The 25,584-nt window shown below is 42.6% G+C and overlaps 1 protein-coding gene across 3 annotated transcripts in view; it reads right to left on the reverse strand.

Annotated features, from left to right (window-relative positions):
- Positions 1–25,584, reverse strand: part of LOC147705976 (protein-glutamine gamma-glutamyltransferase 6-like) — a 362,985-nt gene that overhangs the window by 33,660 nt on the left and 303,741 nt on the right. For all 3 annotated transcript variants that reach the window (XR_015297612.1, XM_086932433.1, XM_086932432.1), the window contains exons 9-11: positions 21,398–21,646; positions 16,702–17,079; positions 8,111–8,268 (exon numbers count right to left, since the gene is read on the reverse strand). Coding sequence is in view for 2 of the 3 variants with exons in the window: in XM_086932433.1 (XP_086788559.1) it covers positions 8,111–8,268; positions 16,702–17,079; positions 21,398–21,646 (785 nt within the window). In the remaining variant the exon portion in view is untranslated. The remainder of the gene's footprint in view (positions 1–8,110; positions 8,269–16,701; positions 17,080–21,397; positions 21,647–25,584) is intronic.

Below are 25,584 nucleotides of genomic sequence, written 5' to 3' on the forward strand. Positions count from 1 at the left end.
GTAATGGGTTAGCAGTGGTTCTACTCTGTAGTGTTGCACACTTTTAGCATGACACATATTTTAAATGAAGCAGTACTTGCACTACACTGTATATAGTCAGTAATGAGTTCTTTGTATTATTTTTGCAACACATTTATACAAACAAAGTCCGATGTGATTCATACTTGAAATTCCTTCCATGAAAAGACAGATTAAAAAAAATAACAACCCAACCCACCACAGTGTATTTACTTTAATGGGATCTACCTAACAAAGACCCATTTCATCCATGCTATTAAACCTGCTTGAGTACCCAATGATACATTGCGCAGTATACCATCGCAAACACACACCAAACTACATTGTTATTTATCTGAGACCGGCTTGACTTTAGACCACCAGCATGTCTCCACTCCATTACAAAAAGTCTGTGTGCTTAACTGTCTTTCAGACCACCTAGCCCTCTGCACACAGGATCCTCACCTCTTTTAGGATGAGTCAGAGGAGGCACTATTGCCACAGTGGAAGCTATATCAACTCTCCCTGCCACTGTAAATGCTTGCAATATGCACAATGCACCCTGCCACTGACAGGGCAGTACTGGTTTGACTGAAAGCTGGTCGGGATTGAAAGTCCAGTAAGTAGAACACTGCCAGAATGAGTATCCTGAGAGTTCTATCCAATCCCAGCTCTGTATCTTAAATACAAAAGTGTTTACATACAATCCTGATTGAGATGTGACCAATGGGTGCCAAGTTGTACCAACATTACTTTTATATGGATAAAAGAGGTGGTGGGCTTCCCATAATGAGACATATGACGTTTGAGGTGTGGGAGGCATTAGAGAGGATGCTATGCTGTAGAGATAGGTTGACTAGATGTATCCTCTACTAGGTCCCTAGGTATACTGGGTTACCCCATTATTTGCTTACTACCTCTAGTGGGTGGGCAAATGCTTTGTGGGGTAGCCAGGTGGGAGATTTAAAAAATTGAGACCTAACAGATATTTCTGCAGTAGGTGACATGACAGGTGGGGCAGGGATTGGAGCCCTATGAGGACCTTCCAGCAGAAGCTGACCTCTGAGCAAACGAGAACTAAAAATACACTCAGGGTCTATGAGGTTAACAGGGAAAATGTTGTCAACTCTTCCCTTTTGGAGTGGAGGGTCTTAGCAGAGACACTTGGGAAAAAGTATGATTTCTTTGGAATATAAGATATGAAGAAATTAAATGCCAAACCCCTGGAAAAATGAGGGGACAACTGGAGAGAAACATGAGAGTGGTGGAAGACAGATTGGGATGCTGTGTTGATGCATCCTCAATGTATGAAAGCTTGCAAAATATTCAAATACATTTTTTGCATATTGCAAATTAGAATCTCACTAGGGTGTTTGCCATGGGAACAGTAATTGATACTATGTTTAGACACACAAGGTGGAGGGGGCAAAGTTCTTGCACTGAATAAAACTTGTGCGCGTGGCAGCGCCGACAGATTGTTAAAGGAGGGCCTGTTGCATGTTGAGACCTCATCTATCATGTCTCCTCAGATTGTACAGTGTCAATGATTTGGGTGCTTGGGGTTTAGGGTGTATACACTCTGTCCTTTTACCAGGACAAGAAGGAAAAGTACTGCACCTACCGGAGTGACCCTGAGTCCTTGAGTGGACACTGCGCCAGATCGAAAAAAGGGAAGGACGCCAAGCACCGCCACCAGCCGCGCCGCCGCCTCGGGACTCCAAATCCCGATAGGCTCAGCGGCGGCGCGTTCCCCGACGCGTCATACGCGCCGGGAGGGGCACCATAAAGCAGGAAGCCCTCGGTGGAGCGGGGGGAGCCCTTTTACCAGGACAAGAAGGAAAAGTACTGCACCTACCGGAGTGACCCTGAGTCCTTGAGTGGACACTGCGCCAGATCGAAAAAAGGGAAGGACGCCAAGCACCGCCACCAGCCGCGCCGCCGCCTCGGGACTCCAAATCCCGATAGGCTCAGCGGCGGCGCGTTCCCCGACGCGTCATACGCGCCGGGAGGGGCACCATAAAGCAGGAAGCCCTCGGTGGAGCGGGGGGAGCCCTTTTACCAGGACAAGAAGGAAAAGTACTGCACCTACCGGAGTGACCCTGAGTCCTTGAGTGGACACTGCGCCAGATCGAAAAAAGGGAAGGACGCCAAGCACCGCCACCAGCCGCGCCGCCGCCTCGGGACTCCAAATCCCGATAGGCTCAGCGGCGGCGCGTTCCCCGACGCGTCATACGCGCCGGGAGGGGCACCATAAAGCAGGAAGCCCTCAGCGTCGCGGGACGCGAGCGGGACGCCCGGGGCTAAGCCCGGGCAAAGGGTGGGCCCTCTACGGCCTGATTAGGCCGGGCTGGGCCACCCCCATAACCAACGTCCTCGTCCAAAAGACATACAATTATGGCGAAACCTGGATGCGAAGCTCAACCTAAGGGTGAAGGGAGCTTAATCTATGGCCCTCTGGACAAATTCTTCTCCAAAGTAAATGGCGAAATTGATAGAGACCTGGCCTTGACAGAGAGGCGCATTGCAAGGAGACAATCTATTGAGCAACTTAAAAATAACGTTCACATACCAGTTCCCTCACCTACTCATGAGCCCAGCCCACTTAATTCCACCTTAAAAATCACGGTAGAGGATTTAATGAATACTGATAATGTGCCCTCAGTTTTTCAATCCTACTTCCCGCCAAATAATGGATCTTTGCTCCCATCCCCTTTAAAAATTGTTAATCTTACAACCAAGGCATCCGCCGACCTCATAGACTTGGTCACACCTAATCTGCCAAAGACTGCGGAGTTCGTGGGGCCTGATATAATAGAAATTCCTTCCTCCCAGGCCACACAAAAGATTTCCATGTTCCACTCTTCCCCAGTGGTAGTAAAGTCAGATAAAGTGTCTAAATGGAAACAGAAACCCAAAAAGAATCAGGCTATTATTCGATCTCCACCCAAAAAACGACGAAAAAAATTACCAACGAAAAATACCCCCAAAACTCAAACCTCGGCTATGGACATACTCACAAAAGAACTGCTACAAATTGTAGAAGGAATACCAAAACCACCACGGGAAACTTTAATTTCCTGCGTCCCTCCCACAATTAAAGACTTTGTGGATGCCATGGAACATCTTGTGAAGGCATTATTAACACCAATACTCGAGAGAGTGAAAAGAATAGCTACTGAACTGCACACTCTCTCGGAGACCCTGACCCAAACCCAAGTAGCAAATCCTGACTCCATGTCAAAATCTGGTGACAAATCTAACCAGCAAGCAAAAACCACAACCACCACAGTAAATCCCACTATCACGAAAATTGGGGGGGGGGAAACCTAGTTGTGAAAAATCGATTAAAGATCAGATTCCTATGAAGCAAACCCCGGCACCAAACCAGAATAAAACTCAACCGTCAGTCTCCACAAAGAAGTCACTAACCACTCAAAAACCAGCCGCTCCTCCAAAAGCGCCTCCTCATACGCAGGCAAATTCAACACAAATTAACTCTCTCATTGCTTCAGCAAAAATGGGTAACGCCCCTCCTACCCGGGAAAAAACCTACCCTGCCGCGCTACAGGATAAACGGCTAGGTAAAAGATATGTCGACCTACCCCCGACTGCATCACAAAACGTTATCATACTAACGGGGGTCGCACCTCTATCAAGTACAGGAGGATACGAAAATCATCACAGTTTAAAAAACAAGGTGATTTTCTGGCTCAGGGAAAATAGGCCCCTACCCCCTCATATACATGGGGACATAATAATGGTGAGAAGAACCGACTGGGTTGGAATTCGCCCCAAAGACATAGAAGGGGATGTAGTTATTGTCACCTTTAAAGATCCGAGGGTCATTTCACATATTACAGACTGGTTCTCGGGCCTCCACAGGGGACCAATTCTGCCAAAACCCTTAGCCAACTTTTACCCGGAAGCGTTAATGTCTTCCAAACCACACAAATCTCACTATCCTAAACATTCATTTGCGCAGTATGGAAATAACCACTTTACCCAGGGAGTAAGAGACCAGATACCTTTCCCCTCAAACGATCTCTTTCTACTGCCGACTACACAGTTTTATCCACAGGGCAATCTCAAACGCCCCTCTTTCTTCCACTCAAATTGGAACTTACCCTGCTATAACTTCTTTGAGCCACTCTGCGGTATAGAGGACGTAGAATGACTCTCTCAAGAGAAGCAGGTAAATGACGGCTGTAGGAGACCTGAGAGTACCATCGCTCACCCCAATCATACGCAGGTTAATCATGAAAAGGGCCTAAATAAAAACTCCCAATTTAACGGGGTAAATAATAGAGTCCAAACCACTGACAGGGGCAAAGAAAAAAGTCTAAGTTGTCTTCCCATTAGTACAAATGCCAATTCATATTCTAACAACAAGGCAGACAAGAAAAAAACTGGCAACTTACAGTTCCTCTCGTGGAATTTAGCAGGACTCTCTTCTAAAACTATTTTACCGGATTGGATAAAGGTGGTAAATCAGTATTCTATCCTCTGCTTCCAGGAAACTTGGGCGATCTCTCCCATCCACCTTCAAGGCTTTACGACATTCCATTCACCGGCTGCTGCGACTAAACAGGGCAGACACAAGGGGGGTCTATGCACCTACATTAGTGTAGCAGTCGGTCAGAGGATTAGGAAAACATTACTGAGAGAGTCCTTTCAGATAATCGCACTGGACATCGCCCCGTCATTGTCATTGTTAATTATTAATTTTTACAATAACCTGCCTGTAGACCAACTGGAGAAAGCCATGGAAAATTTACATCAAGCCCTGCTTACGATTAAAGAAAACTCGGGTGGAGAGTGTGCTATTCTTCTTGCGGGCGATTTAAACTGCCACATCTGCCCAAACACAGAAAGAGATGGTTGTGACACTTATGATACATATGCCTCAGACCCTGGTTTTTACACCTTCAGCCATTTTTTGCATACAAAGTCAGGGGATATTTTTAACACTTTTGTGACCTCTTTTAACTTACATTTTGGTAAATGAGCTCCTACAGACCCCATGCCCCCCTAAACCAACCTTTCATGGCAGAGGCAGGAACACCACCATAGACTTCCTATTATTCTCAAAAGCACATGCATTGTTAATTCGAGATTGGAACACACTCGATCATCCACATAGTGACCACTATCCTCTGTCCATGACCATAGACTTACCGGGACCATCGCTGAGCCGGTACTCACATAAAGATACTTACGAACAACCAATTATGCTGGGAGCTAAAAACGGATATTGTGTCAAATGGGATAGAATCAACCCAAAAAACCTCCTCAAGAACCTAGTCAACAAAAGGAGGGAGGAGATTCATACTTGTCTTTCGAATAAGGACAATCCCGATGATATCTGTAACGCTTTCATTAAAATTCAGGGCACCTTGAAAGAACTCTTGACGAGACAGTACAAAACAGGTACAATTGCTCAAAATGGGTGGTTCGATTCAAAATGTACGAAGGCACTGAATTCCCTAAAGAAACTGCTTCATGTCCAACCCAAACCTCAATTAGAAATACGCCAGGCCAGAAATCAATATCGTCTAGCCATAAAACAGAGAAAAAAGGAACTGAAACACGAAGCATGGCAGAAATTGGTGGAAACATCGGAGATGGGGGATATGTCAGCTTTTTGGAGACTTATTAATTCCCCTTTGCCATGGGTAAAAATGCCCGAAAGGAACCTGGACATGGCAATAAATGGAGAGATGTGGGCGGCGCATTTCCAGAAGCTCTACACTAAACCCGCATGTTTAAATAACCTCAACCCGGATTTATTTTCCATAAACTCAATCCATGATACTCCATGCCAAATCCTTTTTTCACTTGAGGAGGTGGAATCAGCCATTAAAGAAAGCCCGCCTGGGAAGGCCCCTGGACCGGATGCAATCCCTGCTGATGTGTACAAGGCAGAGATGGAATTCTGGGCTCCCCTACTGACCTCTGTCCTTAACTCTATAAGCACCACAAATCTCCTGCCAACCTGGGGAGAGGCTATAGTAATACCAATCTTTAAAAAAGGAGACAGGCACCTGTCATCGTGCTACAGGCCCATATCCCTCCTCGACACCTTAATGAAAATTGTTGGATGTATAATCCTGAAAAGATTAACCACCTGGATAGAGGAGAAAGATATACTCTCGAAACTACAATATGGTTTCCGGTCAGGCAGAGGTACAATTGAACAGGTCCTCAATTTACATCTAATCAAGTCAAAATACATCGACACCAAAAGGCACAGTCTGTATATAACATACATAGATCTCACCTCAGCATTCGACTGTGTCCTGCATGACCAACTATGGGACATCTTAACCCACTTCGGGATGGATCCATCAATCCTTCTTTTCATTAAGGCTTTGTATCGTGAAGCAGGAGCCAGAGTGAGATATGGTCTGAGGGGAGAGTGCTCCCCACGTTTCAACATCAATAGAGGGGTTAGACAGGGGTGCATTCTGGCTCCCCTGCTTTTCTCCCTTTATATAAACGCGATCGGCGAGCATCTCAAAACCATCGAGTGTGACTTCCCAAAAATAGGAGGTCAACCGATTCCAATTCTGCTTTATGCAGATGACGCTGCAATTCTATCCCAGACCAGAATGGGCCTACAAAAGGCAGTATCAGCTTTCACGACTTTTATGAATGACAGGGGTCTCAAAGTGAACATAGCAAAATCGTACACCATGCTATGTAACAAAAGACAAAAAAAAACCCCATGCCCAATCTTTATTGAGGACCAAAGATTGGAGACAGTGGAGGCCTTTACTTATTTGGGAATCTGTCTACATAGAAAGTTATCCTGGAAAGCGGCAATAGAGAAGAGGAAACTTGCTTTTGTGAGAGCGATTGGAGGTCTCCGGGATTTTGCAGGAAAGATAGGGGGCAGACCAGTTAAACAACTGCTAACTATATATAAAGCCAAATGTGCATCTACCGCTATCTACGGGGCTGGCCTCTGGGGCGTAGATAAAAACATTTCACCGATACAAACCCTGGAAAATCAATTTTTAAGGTATCTTCTTGCTGCCTCAAAGGCAACCTCGGTATATAAAATGCACATTGAGCTGGATCTCCCGTATATAACAGATACTATAAAAACTGAACCCCCCCTTCTCTGGCACAAAATTTGGACTACCCCTGAGACTGCTTTTAATAGAGAGGTGCTACAAGACATTTTTAAATTGGAAGGGGCTAAACATTCCAACCAATCTAATTGGTTGAACTATGTGAGAAATATCTTTTTTGAGATCGGGCACCAAGAGTGGTTTACAGATCCATCCTCACTGGAAAATATCTCACGAAAACACCTGAGAAAGACTTTAATGGCCCATCTGGAAACAGTCAGATGGAACAAACAAAAACTTTCTGACACCATCCTGGCATATCAAAGGGTGACATCTCATAAGGGCCTCCAACTATACCTATCATCAGATTTTCCGTGTTACTCAAGGATGTTACTCACCAGATTCAGAATGGGCTCTTTTTATCGATACGTAACATTCCCAAAATGCAATGACTGGTCACGGATCACCTGTCTCTGTCCCTGTGATACCACTTCACAACAATCGAATATTCACACCATCCTTTTCTGTAAGTATTACGGGATTTTGAGAAAAGCCCTATTATTACCCTTACTAAAGAGATGGAATATCAGGTCATGTAAAACTGCTTTTGAGCGTCTACAGGAACTTGAGGATAAGGAGGTGATAACCAAAATGGAACAGTTTTTAAAATTAGTGATAAAATTTAGGAAAACCTTAGATTGAGATTGGAGATAGTGATTACTCCTCTTTGTTTTTTATCTGTCTTTTTAATGTAGACTTTTAACTTTCCCTGAAGCTTTGTATGAAATTCTAAACTGCAACATTCTCAATCATTTGTTATATAAATGCATTTTTAAACTATGTATATGAAAGTATGCTTATATGATATTTGTCTAAATATCGAATAAAGCTTATTTTGAACCTTTGAACCACTCTGTTGACTCCTGTTACACTGACCTTGTACTTTGTGAATATCCCACCAACAAGCCTTGAAGAATTATTCTTGCTCTCTTTTTTGTACAACCAAAAGGTAAAGATAACAAGCTAAAAAAGCTCTTTACCTTAATTTCGAGAGGAGGTTGCCCCAGGGACACATGTTTCCGCACCAGCAGTTTTCCTCCCTTCTTCACCTCACACACAGCTGCCACCTCAACCATGTTGTCCCTTGTCAATTCGTGTTCATAGTCTGATGAAGAGATGAGAACTGGAATGTGTTCCTCTGAAGATCACAAGAACAAAGACATTTGTTAGTCCAAAAGGAAGATATTTCTTTTTTTTTAGTTTAAAGTTTATTGAGAATGAAAAAACCATATCACAAATAGGAAAAAAGGAAGATATTTCTAAGTGACTCCAAGGGTCAACAATCGCAAGAATGTTACAATCAATACATTTTGCGCGCATTCACAACTCTGCTGTATTACATTTTGTCTGTCTGGAGGACAAAGACCTCTAGGCACAGACAGAAGAGACTTCATGTTCTACACAATCGCAATATTAACCTTAAAAAGAAAATCAGCTCTCTAACACCAGCTTCCTCATCCAAATCAGGTTTTAAGATTAATATATCTGCTGCATATTGCATGAACAATCACAGAAGAGAAAATACCAACTGGAAACCCCAGCTTGGTCCTGATGAAAGCCGGGTGACCCCGATGGGCATATAAGTAGCCAGCTGAAATATGTAGACCAATAGATATAGATACGGGCGTACTAATATACCCCACGGGAATCCACCTTGTGTTTTTATTGTTGCCAATAGACCCTCCAAATACAATTTAGAAAACTGGGTATTCCTTAAGAGAATTTTAATGGAATAGCTTCACAGATCCTGCGTCAAGAGCTGTATCCAAAGAGTTACCGCTTCTACAGAGATTCAGCACACCCTGATGTGTTTAGACTCTGGACAAGGTCTCAACGATGAAGCATTCCACAGAGTTTTCTGGGGGAACATCCTTTTAAAAGACCTAGTATCTTTTTAGAGGGCTATAGATTCTAGGGAAAAGTAGGGAAATTAATGATTATACAATATCAGTACCACACTAATCATACCCCTAATTGATTAAAATCAGGAGTGGGCTATTTCTCTAATGATTTGTGTATTCTTGGGGAGTGGATTTAGAGTGCTAATACATAGGTGTTTCTACCTCGCCCCATACGTTTACAGACAAGGCTCTTTATACATATAACAGTTTACGACTTATACTGTTTAAATCCACAGCTGGAAGAAATATTACTGGAAGGAGTACTACCACTAGAACATTACATCATGGCAGCAATTTTTCATCCAGAAGTAATGCCGGCAATGGTGGATATAGCCAGCCCAATCTTTTTCTCTATGTTAAGGAGAGGCAAGCCTAGTGACTCCTCTTTTGTAAAGTTATACCGCCATGTGAAACCTAGAATCTTGCGCTGGCAACATGTATGTACAGTGAGTGTGGAACACAAGTAAAGTAACAGGACTAATGCAGTAGGAGTACTGGAGCCATTGTGACCCACCATGGATGCCCCAGATTTTGCATGGCATAACATTGGAGGTTGATGACAAAAAAGAGGAAGTATACTGCCTGCGCTACTGTGGTTGGAAGGTGGATACCCAGGAACTGTAATAAGGATGGATTTAGACAGGGCTAACTTATACATTCCATTAGGACCTCGTTAGCAAAGTCTGCTGATGAGTTCTTCCTGAACACTGCCATTTGGTAGGAGGTAGAGGTGAGGGACGGTACTGTGTGTGAATACAAATATAATGTTCACAGAGTACAAAACTGCTTCAAAGAGCAAGCCTAAGTAAACTGAAATTGTGATGCTGAAGTAAGACAGGGTCAATGGGGAACAATAAGCTGTAGCAGCCAAAGGCCGAATTTACGAAGGCCTTGCACCACCGATAGCAAAGTGCAAAGTGCTGCGTGTGAACTAATTTCTGTTGTGTGTTGAAAATGTGACCTTTTTACATTGTCAAAACCACTTTTACTCACTTTGCATTAATGGGGCATACCTAAAGGCGAATCTCCACACACAACAATAGGTCTTGATGCAAAGCCCAGTCTACTAACCTATCTAGAATGGACTTAGCATAAAAAACTAACGAATACTTGAAGCAGGCGCAAAGAAGGGAGAAATGTGTGCATTTCTAAAAAAAATATTATAGTGTGTCTTTACTCAGGAACATCTTTGAACCTTACTATAGAATTAAGATGTATTTTAATCTCTGCACCTTATTTACTACTTATTATTTTAATGCAATATAACTCTGTGTATTAATGTAATGCAATACAATTCTGAACTTGGTGATGGACTAACCACGTTTGAATACAAGAACAACAATGCCGTTTCAGCAATTATTTAAATTGTAAAAATCGGTTCACTTGCCACTTTGTTTATAATTTCACCACTGGGTTGTTTAAATAATTTAAAAGCGTTACATCACTTCAATTGATCATGTAAACACTGTTTCACAATTTCAAAGTGACTAATGAGATGTGCACTAGAGGAGTGCATTTAACTTTTAACTCTTCTGTGTTCATTTCCGATCATGTCATGACTCATGGTAACTATGGTGACGAACAACCAGTCACACCATAGCGTTGTTGAGATGTGTTGGAATGTATATAAATGACAGCGTCACTTTTGGCAGATTGAGTGAGCAAGGGCTTCCACCGAAACGCGTCTTTAGCAGCATGATGGAATAAAACACCTTTCTTGAGTAGTAATTCACGGTGTCAGTGCCTTCCTTGATCGGTTTGGATATGGACTGGTAAACAATATATATATATATATATATATATATATATATATATATATATATTTATATATATATATATATATGTATATATATATATATATAACATATTGCATTTATACAGCAATAGCACACATTTAATGCGTCTGAATCTTTTGTTGTCCTTGATAGAAATTTGTTCTTAAAGGGTCTGTTCCATTTCAAATCCTGCACTGAACAGCTCCCACTTGCCTCTGGACCAGGGTGCAGTGCTGTGCGTGACACATGGCAACCACTTTTGCACCGGTGCAGGGGTTGTCACCAGCAACTTGTCAATCTTAGTAGATTTGGTTCTGCATTGTTTTCACATTTGTGCAATGCTGCCTAACTTATGTGCATGCTGCGCCGCATGAAAAATTATAAACTCTGGGGCAAAGTATTAAGCATGTGATTGTAGACCTGGCACCATTGGCATGGGCTTCCCCTGTATTTTTTGCCTTGACCTCCCGTGTTTTTGCTGTGTTTTGGACGTTTGTGTAAAGTGCAAGTGCTCCCTTTGTAAATTGTTGTTATGGATTGGTATTTTCACAATAGGCTATTTGATTTACTAGTCAATTACTAGTACAGTTCACCGTGTGTGCCCAGGGCCTGTAAATCAATTGCTGTTGATGGGCTTGCAGCACTGATTGTACCACCTGCATAAGCAGCCTGTAAATGTAACTCAGATCTGCCACTGCAGTATCTGTGTGCAGTCTAGTACTACCATGTCGACCCGACAAGTGCATCCACTTGCCAGGCCCTACCCTTTCCTTTTGTTACATGTTATTCACCCCTAAGGTAGAAGCAATGTACCCCTGTGGACAGGATGCAGTGTATGTGAATGGTAGGACATGCTGTGATGTGTGTGACATGTCTTGATAGTGAATTACTGCCAAATTTCGTTTTTCACTATTGCAAGAGTATATGTTCCCAAAGGAAAGAATGGGGAGTTTGCTTATAACATCTTATAACATAACTGCCCCTGTGAACCAGATGGGAAAATAAGGTTTAGTATACCTGAACTCAGTATGTTAAAATGCATCTTTTAGTGAGGGTGATATTTACAATTTGTGGTTGAAAATACCACTTTTAGAAAGTAGGCATTTTCTTGCTTAGCCACCCAGTGTGCCTCTGCTGGGATGTGTAGTGACTGTCTGGGTTTGGAGTGTCACGAGCTGTGGAGGTTCAGTTGCTCCAGAGAGCCTGATGAGTCAGGGCTGGGCTGAATAGACCTGGGCTGCATTTAGAGTTGGGGGAGGAGATTTCCTTTCACCTGAATGGGCCTGGTCTGCCTTCCACAATGCTGTCCCCACCTCCGGCAAGGAAGCTGCACCAGAGAGGAAGAACTGGTTTTGACCAAGCACAGGGCTTCTCTACCACCAGAGAACAAAGGATTTGGTAGCATAAAGATTGGGGCCCAGACCCCAGAACTTTAGATAATTTCTGGGAATTTAGAGGAACCTTTGCCAAGGAGAAGAGCCGGAGAAGCTGAGGATAACTATTGCCCCTGTGCTATATGCTTGTCTGGGGTTGACCTGCATCAGCTACTTGCTTCTAAGGAAGGGAGAAAAGGACTTTGCTGTTTGCCGTGTCCCCTGCTTGAGGAATATCTCCAAGAGCTTGAATTGAGCTTGCCTCCTGTTTTGAAGTCTCAGGGACACAAGGACTTCACCACCAGCTCCCCTGAAATTCCTTGTTGGGAGTTCTGACCTGGTAAGAGGTGCCTGCTCTTGTTTGGGACGTCTGGAGTCTGTTTGCCGTTGGGAGCTTGGAAAAGTAATGCAACTCCGAGAAGCAAGACGCATCCGCACCTGTTTCTGATGCATCGCCAAAGAAATCGTCATAACGCCTGCCCGCGTCTCGACTTATCACCACAGATCGGATTGAATGCACCAATCTCCGAAGTCCAAGATTACTGCACCCATTTCAACATAAGGTCTGCTGCTGCAAGAATCCATGCATCTTTCCGGATCATCGCATCGCATTGAGGCGCTAAGTTCATCGCATCATTGGGGGGCGCAGTAAGAAACCCACGCATCACCTCCTCCGGAGCAAGGAAACAACGCATCACCATTCCTGAATGTAAGGAACTAACGCATCACCTTCCCTGAGGTCTGTTTTGTTTGTTTGCGCAATGCATCAATGGTACTTTGTGTGAACAGTGTTGCATCTGCAATATGCTTTGAACTGAACTATTTCTATCATCTGAAAACCATATTTGTATTACTGTATGTGTTCACAAATGCTTTACACACTGCCTCTGAGATAAGCCTGTCTGCACGTGCCAAGTAACCAAGGGGGTGAGCAGGGGCAGGGATGTGGAATGCCTATAGCCCGACACCCATTGGCATATTGTTTGGGGTCAAGGGCAACACGTTTTAATCTGTGTTTTGTTCTTGGTTCTTGGGACAAATAGGCCCAACCCCCTACAGCACACACCCTTTGGCTGCCAGTTTACAGTGCCACATTATAAATCAGGTACGGACATTGTATGCAGTTAAGTTAATATTTGTGCTCATGTGTTTAAGTTGTTCAAATTTGTATGCATGGTTCACTAATGCAAAGCCTTTATTATTAGATTGAGCGCTCTAAGTAAAGTTTGTAAGGTCTAACTTCACCTCTGACAGTGGTTCCAGTATAAAAATGTGTACACACCTTTTCCAAGTTTAGCTATATGAGGTTATGTATATTGCTCCCAGAATGATCTCTCTTTGGATGCAAATATTTACAGAAGCTTGAAAGCAAGCTTGATGATTTATTGTTTACAAAATAAAATGTTCACAAAAAAATGCAGGTAAAAAAAAAAACATTTCGCTAAATTACTGTAAAGTTTTAAGTACCATTTCTTTGCAGCATAATTTTGTAATATGTGTTGATGTACACTAGTATTTCCCAAAAATATTCCTAATGGAAAATCAGTGTAACCAGCTTCAATAAGATTATGGAAAACGTAAAAATAAACAAGCTATGGCAAAGCCAGTAGGTCTGAAATTGGAGGTCGGCATTTTGGTTTTGTCAGTGCGTGACTTGTTTTGGCATGTTGTTTGTAAAACCATTTTGGTGTAGGAGCTGCCAGGCCCTCACCATTATAACAAACATTGGCGAAAGTAAAAATTGTTTTTGGTCCCAAAAAGCACACAATACCACAGTAGTCCTGACACTGAACAAAACTACTTTTTGTGCTGAAATGCTCCTTGTGAAAAATCAGAATGCTGTAAATTACAGTGACGCCAGCCAATAGACAGAGAGAGAGAGAGAGAGAATTGTATTAAACACAAAAGGTCATAGTTAACATCAGACCTAATTAGAAGCCCAATTATTAAAGAAAATCTCAAAAGTGCACCCATGGTATATGTCCTTGCATTAAGTGCAGCTGTATGGCTTTCATGAATTCATAAGAATTTACAGAAGTAGGCCAAGAAATAATACACCTAGAAAATAAATGTGAACTGCTCTTTAGCATGAGCAAATATGCATGTGTAGATTTGCGTATTTTAAAATCTGAGTGTTTGTAAGTTCACTTTCCATCCAACAACTTTTTTCCCAACCCTGGAAGAAGTTTTACATTTCCCATTATCAGGAGTAAATTTCCAACCTTTCTCAGTATGGGAAAAGATTAGAGGAGAGTTGGTGAACACTCTTAAAACATGCATGTTAGTAGGTTTGCACAGACGCAAAATGGCATTCCAACCCTGGAACTATTGCTTACCACTACCTTCAGCTCCAGTATGTAGATCTGTGGAACTGTGCCAACACAAGGGAATTGCTGGAATTCAAACCCTACTATGGTATGAGCACTGTTATAATCAGAGAGGCTATATCAGAGTTTTTATATAATGAGATTGCTGCTATAATGTGTCACCGCATTACACGGCACAAAAGGGGCAAGTGGATTTTGTTGCAGGACAAGTAGATTTATGAAGCTACCTGCCCTTTGGACTAGTAGATATTTTAATAAATTCTACTTCCCTGAGGGTTTATTTTAGAAGTGTATTCCCCTGACCCTGACTAGAAGCAAGGGTCTCTATTTGGACAAAGGTACCTACCTCTGCTAACCAGAGACCCTCATTTCTAACACTGATGAACCCAGGATGGTTCGCAATGGAATAAAATTTGCTGGAAGGATATTACATGTGGAGCAACCGTAACTTTAAATAATGGCTGCATCATTTCCCAGGGCAAACACAATTAGTCTGAGGTTACTTCCTATAGAACTCTCTCTTTTTGACAGGGATGATCTTATGGTATGTATTTTATTTGGGATATATTGAGTATGCTAGACATTGCCTCGATAACCTCCAGTTACCTTAGTTATGATGAGTCCAAATCTTCCGCGTCAGAGTCCTTTAAATGAAATTGAACCAGATTTGACAAATACATTCTAATGATAGTATACCACTAATGACTCAGTCCCTTGGGAACTAAATACATTGAAGATCATTGGCATTCTACCCCTATGTGACACTGATTTCCAATATGATCTTCCTAAGTACCAGAAATGGTAACACCCTATCAGGAGCTCCAACATCCCTCCTTTATTAGTGGAAATAGACACTGCAAGGAGCAGGGCCCAGCTGTTTAGATTCACAGGAGTAGTTGATTAGTTCTCTCCTACTTTTTTTCTGTAGCCACATTACCACCAGCTGCTATATGCCCTCAACTCTCTTTGAGTTACCCATAAAGGATTACCCATTTATGGACTCTTCAAAGACCCTGTTGGAAATCTGTACCAGAAAGAGACTGAAACATCAAAGCTCTTTAGTGTTTTTGGTTCTCAACAGACTTTAAGTCACAAGTGTCCCTCTAAATAGTAAAATCTCTGTCCAACTAATTTCTTCTGACTTTAAAATGCAGATCACTTTAGTTTTGTTATTTATGGTTTAAATGTTTTGTACTGTTTTATTACTATCACTTAGTACGTGTACTGTGTTGCTTGTTTACTGGGAGCACTCTTGTACAAATTTGTTCTTTGGATTTTTGTGGATACATGAACAATTTTCGCTGCACTCGCTTGAGGGTGGTGTTACAACTTCATGCAATGTGCACCCATGTTCCTAGGAAAGTTACTCATAGATCACTCAAGTATCTGTTGGTAGAATGTACCTTATATCACAGAAATATCAATAAGTTATGATTCAGCCCAAATTCTAATACTTTCAGATAGCTTGCATTGGAGAGTTCTATGCTTCAGCTTCTACTTGACCCTTCTGGGGTGTGCCATGTGGTATCAATGCATCCATTTCAGCAAAGCCTCTTGGCTCTCCAGCTGTCATACATTCAGAGCAGCATCCTCCATGCACCAATAGGGCGAGCTGTACCTCTGGGCACTAGCTCCCTCACATGTCAAGAGTCTCAAGATCCATGTGATAGGTCATTAGTGTGTCTACTTTTCATCGGGTTCTACTTCACCTTCCAGCCATCTTAAGGCATTGCGCTGTGAAAGAGCCTTACAGAACCTCATTAAGTTCAACCTGCCCATATAGAGAGTGTTCTTTAAGACAAGTGGAAGCATTTCAAGCAGCAAACCTTTTAAGCACAGTAGGAGCATAAAAGCATGAGGGACACTTACCTGCCCTCAGGCAGATAAACATTGGAACTAAGAGAGGGGGTGCTAATAAATATAACCTGCTCTTTGGAAGTAATTATAAAGTTTGAATTCCGAGGAGTCAGACTTTAATGATATATGGCCTTAGACAAGAGAGAAGGACAATGTGTAAATGCCTGTGTTGGACAGGGAACCCACTTTAGTTACTTAATGAGCATTAACCACCATTGCTCCTGGGAATGCTTGCTTCATTTGCTCTCTTTGCTTATCGCCCCACGCCCCCCACTCCATGAGTTCTGAATATATCTTCCCAATTTTTACTTTGACCCTGCACTCATTTTCAAACTTACCACTGTGAGGTTTTACAGTAACATCATGTGAGTCGCTAAATATCTGAGCTGTTGGACGTCCAGTATACTTGACAGTTGAAGCGCTGATGTTCACATGAATAGTCTTGCGGCTCGAAGTTGGGTTTTTGAGAATTAATGCAATGTTGATGTCCTCATTGATCAAAGGGCGCTCAGACAACTTGAACTTCCCTGATATTTGTGGATTTTTTGCTTTTCTTCTGCGGCCATTTTCATCTTCAGTCATCCCGGCAAAATTCCTCATTCTTTCTCTTCTTGAACTGCCAATACTGCCCTTTTTTTTGTCTTTTTTTTCCATTACATGCATTTTGAGTAGCTTCTCCCGAGCCTTTAAAAATATTGCTCTTTCCTCTTTGGATCCTAATCAAGCAGGGAAAAGGGAAAATAAATATCAGGTATGTTTCTTATTTCATGGTCAGTACAGCACGACAGACTGTTATATCTTGGCTCACTTGAGATCCCTAACACAACTGTGATATAAGTCGAAGATATGGAACGCACAGTCAAAAAAAGACCCCTACAAAGTCATAAACATCACTGAATCTGAGAAGGTATTCTGTATCCAATGATAATGAAGGAAGTGAACATTGAGTAAATCTTATCATCCCCATAAATTCATCCTTCTAGACATCAGGTATTGGACAAACTGTATTTTCACATGTTACCACCAATGCCTATTAAGTGGTTAACTTATCTAATTTTCAACTATGTAAATTTACATAACCGTAACTTTAAACAACTTACAAAATGAACTTAATTATAAGACAGTCAATAGATATCACTATCTGCAGAAACTGAAGAGGTGTTGTTTTTTTTAAAGTGCCTCTCTATTCTGATTAATATTATTCAGAATGTAACACCAAAGCGGTTGACCGTGTAGTTAACTAGCAACACAAAAAGAGAAGATCAATTTTCTCTTATTTCCATCCCAAATGTTTTCTTGATTGATTATCTAAGTGGTGCTTACACTGAGGATGTATGAGAATATTAAATGCTAAGGCTATATTGGGTGACTTTCGGTACCATTAAAACTCCCAGGTTCAAGAGCAATCCTTGATTTTATTCTGTTGAAATTATTCAAGCGAATGCTGACATTTGTGAATCAATTTTCCTCTGCAACTTTGGCCGGTGATTTGTTTTGTTTTCTCCAAGTATTTTAAATCTGAAAGACATCTTCCTTCACTAACTGTTTCTTTCCTTTCTTTGCTGATCTACACTCAGTTTCAGTGCTGGAAAAATGTGCATGATGCTATACTCTGCATCTATCCCACCTGATACTGGGCCTCTTGTTCAACAAAAAACTCTCTTTCGATGCCCAGATCACTGCCCTCGTAGGGAAATGTTTTGGGATGTTGAGATCCTTGAAGAAAATCCTTGAGCTGCTACCTGAATCTGCGCATAAAATGGTAATCCAGGTCCTGGTGATATCCAAGCTGGACTTCTGCAAAGTCCTCTACTTGGGTGTATCCCAATCCCATCTGAACAATCTTCAACAGGTTCAGAACCCTGCTGCTTGGGCACTGCTCAAGCTACCAAAAAGGGCCTCTATCGGTCCCATACTAAAAAAGTTGCACAGGCTGCAGGTGAGGGAAAGAATCATCTTTAATGCAATCTGTTACTGTTATAAGGCTCTTTCTTCTCACGGCCTACGCTATCCTCAGTTGATTGTGATACCTTATGTACCATAGAGATAACTAAAATTTAAAAGAGCCAAAATAGGATGCTGGTCCTTTGGCCTTCCCACCCTCAAAATCTGTTAATCTCTTCCTGTGGTAATTCGGCAAGTCCTATCTGAAAACCTTTTCAGAAAAAAACGAAGGGGCAGATTTACAAGTCCTGTACGCCACTTTTTCCCCCGCTGTTGCGTCACTTCTGTGATGCAAAGGCGGCGTAAAGCCAGCGCCATGCTGCGGGGTATTTACAACGTCACGCATCTAGGGAGATGAGTCACGTTGTAAAGCCCTGCGCCAAATGAAACCTGCGTCGGGTTTCATGTGGGCGTTCCGGAGCGGGGGGCGTTCGGGCGCAGAACGCCTCTCAAAAGTGGCCGAGTGAAACCTACAAGCTTTCACTCAGTCACTTTTCTGACCCCGATGCGTCAAAACCTTGTACCTGCTTGAAGCAGGCATAAGGCTTGATGCACCATTTTGGACATAGGCAAGGTTGGAACAGTGCTGGAGTTGTGTCGCGCCCGCGATGCAACTCCAGCACTGCGCCATCCTTACGCCGGCAGATGCAACACACATCTGTTTATCCTTGCGCCATGATGCGCGACATTGTAAATGCGGCGCATCTGTGTATGGCAAAAGGGTAAACTTGTGTGACGCATCTTTCCTGGCGCCTTCCTGCTAATTTGCAGGGATGCGCCAGGAAACATAAATCTGCCCCGTTAAACCTGGCTTTTTGGATCTAGGTGAGATTTATCCTGTGGGATGGACAACATTATTCTCAGGAGTCAACATTGTAGTGCTGGGACCCTTTGTAGCTATGCGCTTTATATCCCACATTATTATTATTAGTGGTATTGGAACAGGGAGAGTATGCACAAGTTGTATGTTGGAACCATGTTTATGTTTGGAGAAGGTCTCTTGGCGCTGAGGGCGGAGGGAGAGTTTCCTAGGGCTGCCAGCAGTAAGCCAGAGTAAACAACCAAGTTTTCAGTTTTTTTCCTGAAATTGGTGTATTCAGGTGTAAGTTTAATGTCTATTGGCAGGGAATTCCAGAGAGGGGGCCAGGGACAGAGAAACGGGAACCACCCGTTCTTTTGCGCTTGAATCTTGGAATTGTCAGCATAAACATTGTGGCCGATCTGAGATTCCGTTTGGGTACATACTTTGAAATCTTAGCAGAGATGAATTTAAGGCCCTTCTCACTAAGGGCATTAAAGACCATACAACCTGTCTTACCTGGGATGCAATGCCCAACCACACATGCCTGAACAACGTGGTCTTAACAATGACCGCACCTTAACCACGCATTCCCTTTACAGGCATGCCTTTATCACGCATGCCTTTACAAAGAATTTAGTTGTATTGGCATAATTGGTAAAGGCATATGCGTGGTTAAGGTTATACTCTAGCCCCCGAACTGAGCCCTAAACCCCAGTCCCCTGCCTGAAGTACGACCCCAACTCCAGTTGTAAAAACACCTCAGACCCCTTTTTGATTGGCACAAGCAACCTGCAGCCCCAAAAATGATCCCTAGCCCCCCAAAGTGCCCTAAAACCCGGCCTCCAGCCTTTTAAAATGAGCTTGAATCCCTGCGTGAGCCATAAAACCAGGACCCCAGCCCTAAAAAAACACCCCAGTCCCCCGCCCTGAGCCCTAAAACCGCCCCCTCCCTAAAATGTACCCTGACCCCAAGTCTTGAAAACCTAAAACATGGCCCTGGAAACTACCAAGCCCCTGCCATAAGACCTAAAACAAGCCTCCCCGCCCTATAAAGTACCCTGATCACCCACCCTGAGCCTTAAAACTGTAAAAAGGTTCCCAACCGGCCGACCCCAAGACTCCCAGAAAAGGTACTCACCAAGCTGTTCCTCGTCCTAGTCTGCAACATCTACCACACCCCGCCCATTCGCTTTAAGTCTAGCTAGCAACTGCTATTAACTTCTAAACCATGCATATGCGTGGTAAAGGCCTATGCAGGGTTCAGACATGTTCGGTTCCACTTGCGTAGTTTAGCCATTCTTAGTTTAGGCTCCATGATAAAGCCATTTCCCGTTGGCACAATGAGGAGGTAGAAGTGTGGAAACGTGGTGGCAATACAGAACATACAGTTAAAGGATATGTTTCTATACTGCACTGACTAGATCCCATTTTCTACTTTTGGAGTTTGGCTGGGGTTTTATTAGAATTTAAAGGAGCTCATAGGAGAAAGAAGCTCAGTTTCGAAAGAGAGACCAGCTATCAGTCTTTAAAACTTCCACCAAGAGAATCCGTTGACATATTGTACTGTGCTTGGAGAAAGAAGTGCGATATGAAAGTGTACATAGTCACTCACTAATGTGGACACTAATGTGGACACATATTAACTCACTCATCTAATCAAATAACAATATTTATTTCAAATGTAAAAACTTTTCCATGGCTTCGCAGAAGAAAAATGTCAATAAATGTCAATAAACCTATATGAATGAATTATTACAAATGGTAACATTCAGTATACGTGATTGAGAATGAACAGCAATCCCTGTAAACAAATAAGGATTTAAGATGGTTTTCTCTTGCTAGTCATGCGACTAGTAATACATCTTTATTGCTCATTCGGATGTATGACATTACAACGCATGCTTTTACCACGCATGCTTTTACAACGTAAGTATTACAACGCAAACCTTTACAACGCATAGTGCTTTGGGGTGCTGGATAGTGAATAGTTTAATTTACTATTCCAACTCCAGTCCCCGTGGACACTAGGGAAGGTGTTGGATAGTAAATTAAATCTATTCCCTATCCTAGAGCGCCTCCCAGCGCAATGCGTTGTAATGGTTTGCGTTGTAATAGTTGCGTCGTAAGGGCACTGCGTGGTAAAAGTTGCATTGTAAAGGATGTTCCCCCTCTCAATACATAGAGTTTGACATAAACATAAGGGCAGACTTAAAGGACAAAGAAATTTGAACATCCACTCAAGTAATAGGAAAAGCAGTATTTTCCTTAGACTTGGAATAAATTCTCACCTTCTGGATATTTGTAAGCATCAGTGATGTCCACACGTTCATCTGATCCTAGAGCCTTTGTGCTAATTTTCTGGCCAATAGATTTAATATCAGTGTGGACTGGCTCCATTAACTCTTCATCATCATCATAAACGATCCAGGTGACAAGGTCAGCATTCACCTCCGCGAACACAAATGGGCTGTCATAGTTCATGTCCACATCACCTTGTTTAACAGCTTGGACAGATGTAGGGCCACACCGATAAAGATCTACAAACAATAAAAGGCAAATGGTCAGGGTCCGACGCATTTAAGCACTGTTTATATGTACTTTATTAGAGAATATAGGGGCATATTACCAAGCAATAGCGATAATTATCGGTATTGCTTGGTTAGAGGCAAATATTTACCGCTGAGCTGCGGCGATTTTCACCGCAAATAAACCTTGATATTACCAAGGTTTAACGCAAATGCGATAAAAATCGCCGCAAAGCATGAATATCGCTGAAAAGTCAGCGATATTCATGCATTACCGAGCTAATGCTCTTAGCCATGTTATCCACCTCCCATTGGATAACATGGCTAAGAACTGCTCAGGGCAGGTGTTAGCTTTTGGAGATTTTCGCGCTTAGCGGGAAAATCTCCAAAAGTTGGTAATAGGAGATAGCGATGTTAGCGACTGTTTTCAGTCGCTAACATCTTGGCACACCCACTTTGCATGTCATTAGTGATAAATATCACTGACATGCAAAGCGGGGCCCAAGATGGTCGCTATCTCCTACTAGCTGTCGCTTACTGGTGTTAGCGACAGCTAGGTAATAGGGAGATCATTTTATCTCCGCTTTCTTGGCTTTTAAAGCCAAAAAAGCGGAGATAAACCCCCTTGATAATATGCCCCTGTCTTTGTTAATATTACCATACAGAAACAAATGGCGATGGGACAACACACAAATAGACATCACAACAGAGTCAAATGGAATGCACAATACTGTAAAAAGGTAACTGTATACACACACTGCGGGCAGCTGAACAAGGACGTATACCACACAGTGTTTATCTACGTGCATCGGAAAACTGCCTTTTGTTTTCTATATTTTGATGTTTGCTGTAATGTTGTCAGGCTGGTGTACATATTGAGTGAATGCACGTTGTTAAAGTATTCTAAAGGGTTTCCCTGTGTGTGTTTGTGAAGAAATTTTATTTGTGCTGTTTTGTTTTTTACACATACAGTCATCCAGTTCTTTGCTTGATTGCTCTGGTGTCTTTTCGGAGTCACAGTTTTGGTTTAGCAACCATTAGATTCGCAACAGAAGAAAGGCTCCGATCTTACTTTTTGTCTTTCTCCTTCATGCTGACACATTGAAAGCCAACAGTCATCCACTGTGTCCATGGATCAGATGGTGGGAGAAAAGGCAAATAAGTCCAATCCGGTTGATCATTTCTTTCATTAGGTAGATGGTAGGGGCAAATGCAATTAGTCTGATCCAACTGGTCATTGCATCCATAGGTTAGATTCTAGTGGCAAAAGTGTTTAGTCTGATTCACTTCATTTATTTCTTCCCGCTGTGACTTTCTAGGACACAACAACGTGTAGGTAAATTATAGAAGCTGCTGCTCAGGTTCCTGCATTCAACAGCATCACATCGGCCATTGATATTTTTCCACCCATCTGAAGAAGCTATGATGCAGTACAGCACTTGTTGATTTAGGGCTGCAATTTCTGCAAGTCCATAGAACAAGCAAACTCTTTCTTTCTAACTTACACAGGCCTGATTCTTTGGCTAACACTCCTTCATCAAATTTCCAATTTGCCATTATTTATTCAGTTGCCACCGGCTAAAAAGAGACTTTATCCTTCATTGTGGGTATATGTTTAGACTACATAATGCTTCTTGATTTTGAGACTTAGAAGGAGCAGTGTGATTGCTAATGGCTTCCAATGACCTTCTCACAATCAAAGAACCACCATTAGATGTTAGATTGGTCTTCTGTTACCAGTATGACAGAAGATGTACCCTAATGCCATCATTTGCCACACTGTTTATATTCTAGCCTGCTATCCCCAAGAATGATGATGCCTGACTGTGTTAGAGGATGGGGGGACTCCGTGAAGGCTTATCCTAGCCTGAATGGACTGCGACTTCCCTATCACACAATACTATATAAACGTGTTACCTACCCTACAGCAATATGATTTTATAATCATTAAGGATCATTGTGTTAAAAGCTAGTCAATGTATACATTACAGATTACAGAACATCAAGGAGGAATTATTTATATTGAAGCGCTGGACGAACAACTATTACAGAAGATGCAGAAGAGAAGACCAGAGAGGGGCCAATTTGGAGTAATTGGAAACTAGACTCCAAGTTGTTTCAGTACAAACTGATGGTCTACTTCAAGTTGAACTCCTTCCCAGTAAATGAATGCTCAAACCTGGCAATTTTACATCTGGAGACAGGGTCCATTAAGACCTACCAAACAGTTCTTTCTTTTTGGATTAGTCATTGTGGAGAAGTGTGGCTCACTGGTTAGAGGAGGCAGACCTGGAAGCAGAGGTCAGCCCGGGACCAGGGTTCAATTCCCGGCTCAGCGAGGTCTTGAGTCCTAAAAATGTCCATGGACTCGACAATTCTCGCTCCGGTGTCTACTCGATTCACGGGTTCACACTCTGCGACTCTGGGCAATAGCTTGCTTAATCTCCACAACGGCCCCTCGCGGCGGGATGCCTGGCTTTCACCTTGCTGATACCCTGCCGGGGTTATCTCACAGGGGAATACCAGGACAGGTTCCCTAAGCAAGCGCTTAGAAACCGCTCGGTGATTTGCGCTATAGAAATTCCTGTACATTTAGATTCATAGCATCTCAATTCTGTATTTGCAATGATGCTTCACAGATTTCTCATCCAGTTACAGTGAGGATTACTGAATACAATCCATCCCAAGTCCAACAGCCAACGCATCTTGAATTATCCATGAATTTTCCAGATCATGTTTCAATATTTCGTTAAAGTCTCTCCCTACCAATTTCAGCTTTTTCAGTCACTTCCTTCTGTACATCCATCTATGTTGAACGGAGTATTGGAGCAATATTATGTGATAAGACCAAGCCCACCATCCTGGGTTGCACTAGAGTCATCCAAACCATACACAAATATGAGAAGAGAAATTTTAACTGGCCATGTCCATCTCAGAAAACACATGGGAAACAGACCTGGTAAAGGGTAAGACAACTGAGTACTTTTTAAAATCCTGTAGGAAAACAGGCACATGACTTCCTCTCTGTTCATTGTTTTTGTCTCTGTGCATATTACATAGAACTAGAACTCTTAAGTAAAATGGTCACACACAAAACAACTGTTGCATGACTGCTTGTGATGGGTCTTATGTGTCATGGCTTCTCGTAGGTGCTCCTCCTCACTCTCATCCACCTCTTGCCCTGGGCATTATTGGCAAAGTCACAAGCAAAACAACTGTTGCATGAAAGCTTGTGAAAGGTCTTAGGTGTCATGGCATGTCATAGGTGGTCCTCTCCACTTCTGTCCACCTCTAGTCCTGGACATTATTGGCCACACTGTATTGCCACTCAGTACACGGTCTGCACCGTGTAATGGCAGCCATGCCACCAAGAATTGTGGTTTCACATGGGTGCTGCCCAGAACTTAGCCCCCAATCACCAGCACAGTTAATTTAGACTCCACACAGCACTGCAAAAGCAGTACCTGTATGCCCCATGTGAGTGGCATGCCTTAGAGGATTCCAAAATCACCCACAAAATTTGAGGACACCAGTTATTCAGTGTTTGAGAATTTTTCGCAGAACTCAAGGATCCCACAGCCAAAAAATGTAAAACCAATTGCAAGGCAAGGTGGTTGGCTTTTCTACCTTTTGATGCTTGATATCTTCCCATTTACTTAGGCTTGGCACTTGACGTGTGTTCCTGGCTCTCCAGGTGAGATTATCTTCAAGTTCGACTTAAACAGCATCTTCTCAGCAGTTTTCTGATTGTGGTGCTTCTTGGATTCTTTCTTGAGTGTCACCTCAAAGACTTTCCTTGAACACTTGAAAATTAATCAACCTCTTTCAGCACTGTCTTGAGAGGCCTCAGGTTAGTGGTAGCTAGGGAGAGTTAGACAGTAGTTGTTTGGATTGTGGGACTCCAGTTGGGCCACTGAACTGTCCCCTGAAACTAAATACTGGGATTCTGT

This window comes from Lissotriton vulgaris, chromosome 7, assembly GCF_964263255.1.
Source record: "Lissotriton vulgaris chromosome 7, aLisVul1.2, whole genome shotgun sequence".
NCBI lineage: Eukaryota > Metazoa > Chordata > Amphibia > Caudata > Salamandridae > Lissotriton > Lissotriton vulgaris.